The 12,242-nt window shown below is 42.6% G+C and overlaps 1 protein-coding gene across 2 annotated transcripts; it reads right to left on the minus strand.

Moving 5' to 3' along the window:
* Positions 1-1,665: 1,665 nt before the first annotated feature.
* Positions 1,666-11,124, minus strand: LOC113020164 (ceramide synthase-like). Of its 2 annotated transcripts, none has more exons than XM_080300055.1 (6): positions 10,340-11,124; positions 9,751-9,834; positions 7,695-7,832; positions 6,715-6,810; positions 3,891-4,000; positions 1,666-2,529 (listed from the first exon to the last, which is right to left on the minus strand). In XM_080300055.1, exons 1-6 carry the CDS (start codon positions 10,373-10,375, stop codon positions 2,292-2,294), a joined length of 702 nt encoding a protein of 233 aa, XP_080156181.1. In that variant the 5' UTR covers positions 10,376-11,124; the 3' UTR covers positions 1,666-2,291. The 2 variants fall into 2 exon arrangements, with proteins under 2 accessions (XP_080156181.1, XP_026019688.1); XM_026163903.2 differs by having other exon boundaries at positions 7,695-7,920; positions 10,340-11,119.
* Positions 11,125-12,242: the final 1,118 nt, after the last annotated feature.

Below are 12,242 nucleotides of genomic sequence, written 5' to 3' on the forward strand. Positions count from 1 at the left end.
ACCATTTTTACGAAGGTGTGTAGAGTTAATCTAGCTGTGTTTGCTTTTGCAAGAGAACTACAATGTTTTGATGATTGGGTGACAGGTTTTCTTATTTGTGTGAAGAGTTTTGCAAAATTAGCCAATAGTTACAAAAAATGTGCTTAAGCAATCAGAAAAAACTGTAAATTTGCGCGGACAGGAAATGCAGAGGGGCTGATGATGTCACGTGAAGCTGCTGAACGCTGCCACCTGCTGTCTGTAAATGTCATTGCACCCACCTGCCCCACTGTGATGTGTCTTTGTCCTGTGAGCTCATGTCTCCTCCGACCGTGGAGCGACTGATGCTCCCGTGAGTCTGGTCATGTGACATGTTGTATTTCGTCACTTCCTGCTCCTTCGGTCGAACCTGCATCCTCACATCAGTCTGACTAAAGCTGAAGTTTCCACATCACACATGAACCGAGGACCCAGATTAGCGAAGCCGTTAGTCCCGATAATCTCAGAGCAGTGGTGGAGTGTAACTGAGTACATTTACTCGAGTTTAATAGACTTTATTGAAGTACTATGTTATGCTCTGATTCTACTCAACGGTATTTCTGCATTTAAATATGTGACTTGTACTCCACACCACTTTACTTCTTATGAAGCTGAATGATTCTCCGAGTGGTGCACGACTCATCCAGACCATTAGAGTGAAATCCACTGATTAATCAGTAAATATGATCCAATAATAATCCACTCTGCCTAATGAGTCATTTTACTTTAACGGTATTTGAAGCTCAAGCTGCGAGCTGAAATGTTTACATTTGTAACACAAAGGAGGCTGTGTTACAGTGATTCCTGTGTGTGAGCGCTCACCAAGGCTGCATCCAGTGAAGCTTATGTCAAGCAAAGCCTTCACACGCAGGTTTGAGTCCACGTCAAGTAAACGGGGCGTCATGAACAGGACTGCTGCTCTTAAGTTAAAAAGAAAACGAAGTACAGTTAGTTTGTCTAAGAACGTGTTTCTACTTCATCTGCCAAGATTTGAGAGAAGCAGCAGAAAGCGACTGCTCCAAGCTAAAGTAACAACACCAAGAACCAACGAAACAAATACAAAAGCAGCAAAAGATGACGAGAGAATCAAAAAGATCACGAGGAGAAAAATCGGCCACAAAGGAAACTTCAGAGGATGTGAAACAATTAAAGTGACAAACCAAACAACTACAACGAAGCTCCAAATGAACGAGTGAAAAACAGGCTGAAGGCCTGAAAAAAATAAAAGACACAAACGACAAGAAATAGATACAAACTTACATCAGAGACGAGATGAAGCTGCAAAAATGATCATGAAAAGATGAAAAATAACAGCAAACAGCTGCAAAGAAAGACAAAACAACTGAAGACGCACAAACACATCCTAGTGAAATGCAAACAACTAAGACTCAAGAAGACAAGAGACAAACTGAGAAGACGTGAATTGTCCAAAGGACGACAAAGACGTCCAGGCCTGCTAGAAAAGACCAGAATAACCACAGAGACGCAAACTGCTGATGATGACATAACTACGAGACTTTTATCAGGATGTATTAAACAAAACTGACTCAGAAATAAAGACGAGTAATTCCAATTTCATTTTATATATTATTATTATTATTATTATTATTATTATTATTATTATTATTATTATTTGTTTATTTCTAAGTTTGGTGATTAAAACAAACCTGAGATGTGCTTTGCTTTATGATTAGCATTAAATTTAAAATTCAAACAGAAAACTATAATTCCCAAACTTCCTGAAGTCTGAAGCACAAAACTGACACCTGTACAGGTAACTTCAACCTGCGACCTTTACAAAGGTTTATTTACAGAAATGGGCCTGATGTTGATCCCTGTGGGACTCCTTAAAATGAAGCTAATCCTAGAGGATGATTTCTGTTCCCTTTAAACCGATTATCATCATCTTCACACAAAACATTTCTACCTTTTTATATATAGTTTGATCTTTTGTCCTTACAGGTCGGGTACAGGTTTGCTCCTCGTATGATCTCGTAAATGTCAGTGTGATCGGTAAATCCTGATTCTTCTTGTGTGGTTTTACTACAAACAGCCGTCGTCTCCCATCTGATTAAACTTGTTGACACTTCTAATGTTCATTTCCTCCTTTTTCCATTTAATAATGGATCTGCGTCTGTAAGCTTTTCTGTCACTACGTTCACTCCTTGGAACTTTTACCATAAACGAGAAGAAACACTCATCTGTTTGTAACAGTCACCGTCCCCCTGGTATTCTGATTGGCTCTGAAGGCAGACGTCACTGATCGGATTACATTACTCTCCTCTTCCTCCACCAGCTGTCTGATTGGTTGTGCAGCTGTTAGCTGGGCCCACATTGCCGTCGGCTTTAAGAATCGCAGGTGGTGAATTTGAGCGTTCGGTAAACAGGCGCAGAGCTCCTCTGCAGATCAGCGTGAACCAGTAAAGCTGAAGAGGCCAGAGCAGGGCCGTCCCCAGGTTACACTGCCATGGGGCCACCAGGGGCACCCGGTACATCGGCATCGATGCATACCTGAAACACAAGGCAGGGGGCGCTGTGATCAAAGTTACACTGACATTTTAATACTTTTTTTATCAAACATTCCCTCGTGTCGAAGACGAATACTTAAAATTGTAAAACATCGAGAACTATTTTGAATGTTTCTGGTTGTGTCAGGTCATCATGGAGTTTTATAGCAGCGGCCTTATTTCTCTGAGGCCCCTCTGCTGGCTTCCAAAAGTTAGTCTGAACTATGAATCATGCAAAGCTGCGATGAGATGTGGCTCAGACATTCATGAACAACTCGAAGTCAGTTCAAACGCAAAAGATTTTAATACAAGAATAATTACACGACAGCGATTAGTCAACGAAGTAGAGTTCAGTTTCTCTGCAGTGTGACAACGAGTCATCTTAAAACATGTTTACGTTTTCTACATTAAGTCAAACGAGTCAAAGACAAGCAGAAAAAAGTTTTACATAAAAATATAATCTGTAAATTTCAAAGTTATTTGGAAGATTTGATCATTTATAAGATTTATAACTGGATAGAAAACAGATATTATTGGTTTTTGAGGTGAGCCAAACTGAAATATAAGTTAGACATTTAAAGAAAAATAAAATAAGTACTCTGATATTTTTAACCTTCAGAGAAAAAAGCAGCTAAAAAGTGTAAATCTTAACTTCTCACGACAGAAGAATCTTCAGTTTGTCTGATTCACAGTCACACAGCGTTCTGGATGTTTCTGAGGAGTCAGAAGATTCTCGCTCACAAAGATGAAAGATCAGAATCTTCTTTCACCGTCACGCTGCGGATGTTGTGGCTACAAGTTTTTACGTACTTGCACTGAACTACGTGTCCTTTGGGCCCGACGTCGAACACTGTAACGTGTTCGGCTCACGCGCCCTCAGCTCAGAGTAAACGGGCTCATTTTTTATTTGATTATGTTGAATTTTACAAATATCTTAAAATGAAGTCGAACTCATTTCATTTGATTTGCTACATAGTTTGGTTTTATAACACAAAGTAAAAGAAAGTTACGCTCAGCTCAGCCTCTGAAAGGAAGCAAACGTGGGTCGTGTTGCTGTTTGACAGTTTTTATGTGAAACCTGTTTTTCACTGAACACTGAGACACACACAAACCACGTCCACCTTTAAATTAACTGATAACTAAATGAGATATAAATCCTTATAGATCTGTAATGCTGGGTCATCTTTTCCACAATAAATCAATAAATGGCCAAGAAATATTTTTGTTTGTTTGTTTGTGTTGTTTTAGAAGACAAAGAGGAAAATCATTAAACAAATATTGATTCATTTTGGGGGCTTTTGTGTTTGCAGACAATCACTGTTGTTTTTGATCATTATTACAAAAGCAGAGGTGGGCGTGGCTTACCTGCCGTAGGCGTAGTACAGGTAAGGAAAGAGTAAGACCCGACAACCGAAGAAGGTGAGCAGCATGACGACGCCGTTCACTTTGTGCAGCAGCGTGTGCTGCTTCTTATACTGAAGACATCATCATCATCATCGTCATCATCATGAAGAGAAACGAGACAGAAAACAAATAATTCACTTTAACAAATAATGACAGGAGACGTCAAACGTTGGTTCTGATTAGAGCTGGAAATGTCAGAGTTAATTATGTAACTGCTGATCTAATACTTAACATTCTGTATGTGCTTGAAATGATTTTAGAAGTCAGAGCTTTCATTAAACCAGTGTACTTTATTAAATGTGAGCTTTTTAAAGTCTATTTGCACAGGTGATAGAACACAAACGATTAGAAATCTGTAAAATAGAAATAAAGACAAGAGCGCTGTGTGAGTAACTAAAGTGTGTTTTCTGTATTTTCACGGTGAAAAAACTGACCAGTGTGTCTCGCTGGGACGTGATGTGTTGTCCAGCACGTTATTAGAATATGTTGGTTTGCCAACAGCAGCTGGAAACGACAGTATTTACATTTTATATTGAAAAATGAAAACGGTTCCGGTTTAAAGCTGCAGTTATTTAACCACCTGAACTCTTTCATGGCATGCTTTTGTAATTTCTCTGTGATATTTGGGCTGATTGGGACCTGATGATGTAAAAACAAAGAATTACCAGATTTTATTTTTTTTTACCTGATTTTTGTTTCTGAGAAAACTGGGATCCATGTATGAGGAGGTTTGTTTTAAATTTCGATAGAGCGGTGGCAGTATGCTGTCCTCACAGGTGGACATCGGGCCCTTGTAGAGACAAATTCTGTATTTTGGTCTAAATAACCCAAAATGTGACGTCCACATATGTGGTCCTAGGAGGTTAAAGTGTAGACGACAGAATAAAAATGCTTTAGTTTAAAAAAGAAAAGAAAAAAAGAGACTATTTTATCCCAAATCAATTTTAAATTATCTGCTCCACAAGCATGGAGAGAGTCCCAATGAGCATGTGCAGAGAAAGCACAGTGCTCAGCTTTTCCTGATGTTAGAAATTATGGAGATTATAGATTATAGTCCCCCTCAGGTTTCCCCAGAATCAGTCTAAACATCAGCAGACTCATGCTGCTGAGGGAGACGGTGGATGGAGGCATATGCACTTAAAAAAGCAGCGGATCAATTTAGTGTTTAGATTATTACACATTTGGTGCCAGGACAGAGATTATATAATCCAGAATAAACTCAAATGTGTTTCTGAAGTGGGTCAGGGAGACGATACACTACACGTGCTCATGATTTTAATAGCCGTGCTGCAGAACAGAGAGAAATATAAAACATCCTCATCCTTGAACTTCTATACTTAGAAAACAAATAGTTTGCTCAGCGCTCCAAATGTGAAGGAAGCAAACGGGGTTCATGGTCAGACTGTCAGGGTGAGGACGAGGCGCCATCACAGCAACCCCCCCAGTTATAACCCGACACACTGACTGAGTGTGTAACTAAAACGTAGATTAATGAATCAATGAGTTAATTATTTAATGAATAAAAAACCAGCCTGGTTCTGCCGCAGGTTTCTTCCTGTTGAAAGAGAGTGTTTCCAAGCGCTTGCTCATAGGGGGTCATATGATTGTTGGGTCTTTACCCTAAAGCCCCCTGAGACGGCTGCTGTTGTGACTTGGTGCTATATAAATAAAATGAAATTGAAATGAATAGTCCAGTGTAGACTGGCGACCTGTCCAGGGTGTACCCTGCCTCTACAAACAGCTGGGATAGGCTCAGCCCCCCCGCGGCGAACGACAAGCGGACGAGAATGGGTGGATGGATAGTCCAGTGTGGCGGTAGAGAGACGAAAGAAAGAAGGAGAATGGAAGGACACCGAAAAGTGCTGAGAACAAATGATATACAAGTGACTAAACTAAAGAAATGCTCAAGCAGCCAGTGCAGCACGATGATGGCTGCTGGTCACTCAAACACGAGCCACCATTCGCCAATCTTTCACTCCTTCACATCTTCTAAAGGCAAAAAGGAGCCGGTTCATTTTCCACATCTGTGATTCTTTCCTGCCCATTTCCTTTGGGAAAGTTCTCCATGATGAACTCTGAATGTCCTTCTGGTTTCCAAGTCCTCTCTAAGGGCTCACACTTGTTTTCGCTTACGTTTGTATCAGAGGTGACCCGTCCCTCAGCCTCGTCCCTGTAGGAGCTGACTTTCCCTTCAGTGTCCGGCACCGTGGCTTCAGTGTCTTTTGCGTGGACACCCTGATCTCTGACTCACCCTCCTGGGTCCTCATGTGCTCCGCTAATAAAAGCATCCGTGCTCGTGCTAGCGTCAGCTGCTTGTGGTTTTAGTGTCTCTTTAGAACGAGGAGTTTTCTGATTTTCTCGACTGAGCATCAAGGTTTCACATCCAAGCAGCAGCCTGCTTGTCTTAATGTTAACGTATAAAGTTGGTTTCTATTGGAACGTTTGACGTCATGTGTTTTCTTAAATCAATCAATAAATCTGTTTGATCTTTTTTTTTGGTAGTCCAGATCAATACTGAACACTGAATGAGTTTAGGTATCTGACACACACACACACTTTCACTGACTAGCCGTGTACTCTAACCGTCAGAGATGAAAGCCTAACCATAACTAACTGTAACCCTGACACTAAAACCACATTTAAGCATCAAAAATGTCTTCAAACTCGTGGGAGCTGGTTTTGGTCCCCATAAGTATAGTAGACAACTCATAAAGATGTCTAAACATGCACACACACACACACACACACACACACACAAGTAAAAGGTTGGAGGGAGGCGGATTACCTGGATCAGGACTTTCCCCAGAGAGACGGACGGGGTGCTGAGCTCAGCCAGAAACAAGACGCCCTGGAAGTAATCACCTTTACCCTGCCTCCACAGCTGACACACACACAGGAAGGAGAAACTGTAATTTAATGTACACATGTTTTACTATAATAACAGACTGTACAAAGACGATGGATGTAGCCACCATGATGTCACCCTCACACTGGAAACCCCGCAGTGTTAGCATTTTGGAGGTGATCACATTTGGACCACAGGGTCTCAAGAGCGCTAAGTTAGCAGCTAATTCTAGCTAGCTTGGTTATCATAAACTGTATGGGAGCATCACACAGATATTTGCCAATAACAGTCAAGTTACATCCGAATAAAATCTTAGAATTCCACCTAAACTGGAGCTCAGCCTCAGACGGTCTGTTAGTACAGCAGCCTCACAGCAGACGTATTCTCAGTCAGATCATTAAAAATGCTCCCAAAGGCCCCAACAGCTTAAACATGGTCTAGAGGTCCAGTTCAGGGACTTCAGTTAGCTGCAGATACAGCCAAAGAGGCCACGCCCCTAAACTTTAAGCCTTAATACGTTTTAAACAGTTTTTATAAAGGAGCAAATGATCTGTTGAGACTAAAGTTTTTCGTAGCACTCATTGCCACTCGCTGGGACCTCCAGTGGATGTCAGAGGAACTGCAGCTTTTGGCACTTCAGAGTTTGTTTGAACCTCAACAAGCTGAGTCCTACTTCCTGGGGGTTTTAGCTCCAAAATGACTCCATGTTTTATTCAGTAAGACCTGAAACCAGCGACTGCCACCATCAGTTCATCAGGAAAGTGTTCACTAAGCTCAGACAGATGAGCTGAAGGTTAATTTTCTCATAGACTTCTATTCATGAGTCGCCCAGAGAACAAATGCAAAGGTGTCCATCTTTGTGTACAGTCTATGATCAGGGTGGATGTGTCACTGTCAATGTTTGCTGTTGTCATAGTTACCAGAGAGGCGGGGAAGCAGAAGGTCACCATGAAGATGTGGTGCAGCACCATGAGGAACTCCCTGCGCAGGTAACCAATCACAGTGGCTCCCATCAACCCAATGCTTTGGCCCGCCTCCTCGTGACCTTTGACCTGCAGCTTGTGCCGGTAACACAGAAACATGGCGTAGATGTCGTAGGCAAAGTACGGCGTGGCAAATAAGATGTAGGCATCAGTCAGCCAATGTCTGAGCAGAGAGGAGATGGAGAGAGGCTGAAGCAGCGTCATTACTTTGATCTCAGATTTAAGACATCAGGTTCATTTAGGCCAGAAACATCCAAGACACCGCCCTGTGCTCCAGTTTAACGTTATCTGACCCATACATCCACCCGGGCCTCCTCCCTGCACTCACTTCATGGCTCCAACACTTTGTCACCCGACTTCCTTTACTGCAGTAAGCATGGGCATCCACTAGTGGGCGCTGTCACACTGAAATGCAAGTAGAAGAAGCTGCAGTTCAGACATAAAATGTCTGAGCCTCTTTGGGCACCTTTTCCTCCGTCTTCTAAGCAGGTGTCCACAAATGAATAATTAAAACAATCATTTAGATCTGATTAGACTCCCAGACTCTAAAACAAACTGCACCTGCGTGTTCAGCTGTCCTTCTCTTCTTATTTCCAACTCTAGATTTTCTGTCTTGGAGTCTTCTAAAGCAGCTTTGCACGAATCACACTTAAAAATAATCCTTCTTTGTCTCACACTGGAGCCTCTCAGGTCATCCTGAAACTAGTTTTTCCTCCCTGTGAGAGACCTGTCTTTTGATTGGCTGCCCCTCATACACAGCATGTGGGTGAGGCTTCTGTATTATCCCAACTTTGTGACATCACACTGATCCAACAGTTAGAAAAAAGAGCTTTTGTCATTACTGTGCATGCTGTAACGTGCGGTGGAGAGCGAATCAGCAACGGCTTCTGACTTTCCAGAAGTACTCATTTATTTAAAGTATCAAAAATAAAAGTACCACCTCTACCACACATTTCCTGAGAGCACACTAGCCCACGTACACACAGAAGAATCCATCGCAGAGAGACTGCGAAGAAGAACAAAATGGGGGCGCCGCCATGTGGCGACACACTGCATTACAACAGCAACTGTTACAATACACTGAGCTCATGGTCATGTTTAATATGAGCATCAGGAGCAACAGGAGATGTGATGGAAACAAGGAGAACAACATTTATTATGTGGCTCCATCCGTCCACTCCGACCTCCACCCTGCATGGACAACCAGCAGCACCTTTTCCAAAATCACCCTGATACTCCTGATACTCCTGATACGTGTGAGTGGATGAAAAGCTCAGCTGTGCAGGCAGGAGCCTGAAGGCTGAATTGTCAGAAGTGTATTGGAGGTTTTTAGGATACTTTTACTGTGGTAAAGCACTGAAACGCTTCCTTCTTTCCTATTTTTGAGGTAAAAATGTATTTTCTAAACTGAACTTGCTGCTGAGCTGTAGGTGTACGAACTCCCAGAGTTCCTTGCTGCTTGTGGAGCGTTGTGATTTGATAAGCAAATGCAGCTCAGACTCAGATTCAAACCTTTGCTCCACTTTGACTGGGAAATGAGAAACCAGCTGACCACCACGGCGCTCCGCTGTCGTCCCTCTGCTCCTTGACAGAGTTTCATTTCCCATCATGCTCAGCGTGCAGGATTAGTCTCAGACTGAAATAACCCTGCTGCTGCTGCACATTAGGCTCAGATTGTTAATGAGATTATCGGCAGCTTTGCTTCATACTGAATCCTCACACTGAGGCTGAGGGCTTTACCTTTTCTATGCAGCAGCAGAAAAAAAGCTTTAAATATATTTTTATTCCTGGATAAAATAATAATTTTCTTTGGGAGAATTCAGCTGAATGTTAAAATCAAAAATGTCTAAATTCAAAATAATCTGGGAGCAAATTTTGATGAGAAAAGAATACATAACAATGACACTGCTGATAAATGGACCACAAAGAGGGAAGGTTTAATTGTATGAAGGTAAAATGATGAAGAGACAATAAGAACCAGAGGAGTCCTCACCGGTCCTCGATGACGTCCCTGCAGGACGCGATGATGATGCATCCGGCTGAGGAGGCCATGATGGACTGGATGGATGACACCAGGCTGAGAACACAAGCAAGATAATAATCAAAGCAGCTGAAACAAGAGAAACAAACAGCTGAACTTTAACTGGACATGTGTCGTATGTTTGCGTGATGCATCTAAATCTTCAAAAAAAGAACTAAATAAAATAAAAGCTTCACATTTAGGTCTCATAAAGCATGCAAAGGCTCCAGCGAGGAGCTGTTTGAGGTGACAGCTTCCTTATTGTTGGAAAGTAAAACTAATACTCACATGGACACGTAAAGTCATTAAACCAGTTACAAACAGTGCAAAAGATACAACCACAGATACACAATAACTACAAAGAGACACAAAGTGATGAGGGACAGCAAACAAAAACAGTCTTGGTTCATCTGCAGCAGCTTCAGCTCACACACCGCCGGGTCAAACTGAGGTCAGGATAGGACTGGGACTCACTCACTTCTGGGGAGGTCATCCTCCGTAAGTCAAACTGCGTTTAAGAGAAAGACAAGTGTGATGTCCTCTGAAGTGTGTGTGTTCCTACCGTGTTGACACGACAGCGGCGTCCCCCTCGCTCCATCCCATCAGCTGTTTGAGAGCCTGTTTGGACAGGAGGAAGAGTCCTGGGAAGAAGACGGACCCGGCAGCCACGAGGCCCCACATGGCAACACACTTCTCAGAAGTGTGCACGTGTGTGTGTGTGTGGCTTTACTCTCCCGCTCCTGTGGATGTGGGAGGTTAGGAGAGCACGGGTTGGTAGGAGTGGTTTGGGGGAGGAGCCTCCTGCTGCCACCTGTCAGAGGTGTGATGATGGGAGAGGATCTGCAGGCCGGGTCAGCAGAAAGCAGGTTCCCTCCAGCTTATTCATGTCATTTGATTATTTGCAAATCAGTGTGAAATACGAGCAACGCTTTATTCACAGGCGGGCCCTCATCTCGAGGAACGTCCTCGTAATCTGCTCAGAGTAACTAGGAGCACCAAGGGACATAAAAATACATTTCAAATTAAAAGTCAAGGCTGAGTTTGCCCCCACCACCGTGGGTGTGTGGGTTCCTCCCACAGTCACCTGCAGTTAGTGGGGTCAGGTTAACTGGTGCCTGTGAACGGTTGTTAGCTGGAGACCGGACCCCCACCTCTCGCTCTGGATGGAAGTTTAAAGGAATTAAAGTATTACTAAGTTATTTTGCACATTTTGTAGTAAAAATTAATTTGGATTTGAATGTTTGCTTCTCTTATTTTGAGACTTTGAGTTCTCCATAGAAGTTAGATTTTCTGAATGTGATGCTTTCATCATCATTAATCAAAACTGAACTACAAGCTTGGACATCACTTTGTTTTATAGATAATAATGAAGAAATAGTTTTCTTTTCATTAGAAGTAAAACGATGTGAATTACATGTTGTGTACTCACAGGGAGATAAAGTCAGTTATTATAAATGAAAGTGTGCACGTCTTCATTTTGTGATGTTCATGTGAGAAGTTCTTAAACACCAGATGCAGATCAATCAAACAGCAGCAGCTGAACAAGTGATTTGACTTCATTAAAAACCATCAGTGCTGCAGTATTAAAACACTGCTGACACACAAACTGAAGCCAAATCTGAACCAATCTGACGTCCGTCTGCTGCGACTGTAGAAGCTCCAGCAGGAAATACAAACACGTTCCTGTTATCACCGTTTAATGAATGATGAAGCATTTAGTCATTTTTAACACTCTGATGCAAACTCTTTAGTTTGACATGAATGACTCCGACACCGGTGCAGGGCAGGTAGATGTAAAGCAGAGAGGGCGGAGCTTTCAGGGCTGTGGTATCGGCCTAAAGGTTAAAGTTCAAAGTCTGTTTCCCTGAGTTATCCCATATTTGTCTGAAGGAGCAGATAAGAGACTGGCAATGTTTAACTTTTTCTTATTTTAGTCGATTTGTGATGATTATGGATATACGAGCCTCAGTTATTCAACCATAACTGGGGCACAACAGGCCGAGCACGTTTAAGGAGTTTATAGCTGGCGCCGAGTAAAGTTCATGAAACTAGAAACGAGAGGCGATTTATTTTACTGCCAGACTTCTGTGGCTTCAACAGATGAATTCTTATATTATTAATGATTAATGCGAGCAGGTGAAAGGAGGAGAGAGTCAGAATAAATGAGTGTGAATCAGAGGGAGGCGAGGAAGGTGGAGGAGTTTAAATACCAGCCACCAGAGAGGTGGAGACGAGTGAGAGCTGATCTGTGGAGGAGAGCAGCAGGAGGGAAGGGAGGGTTTAAAGACCTGCTGGGGTGGTTCAGAGACGGAGGAGGCCGAGCTGAAGATGTTGGACAGCAGGGACAGGACCAGAAATGAGTCCATCAGAGGGACAGCTCAGTCAGGGAGGCTGGGACAGTCTGAGCGTGTGCAGAGGAGGGAGGATGAAGAGACCTCAGGGGAGGTTTGTGGATGATCCTCTGT

The sequence above is a fragment of the Astatotilapia calliptera genome, chromosome 4 (assembly GCF_964374335.1).
Source record: "Astatotilapia calliptera chromosome 4, fAstCal68.1, whole genome shotgun sequence".
NCBI lineage: Eukaryota > Metazoa > Chordata > Actinopteri > Cichliformes > Cichlidae > Astatotilapia > Astatotilapia calliptera.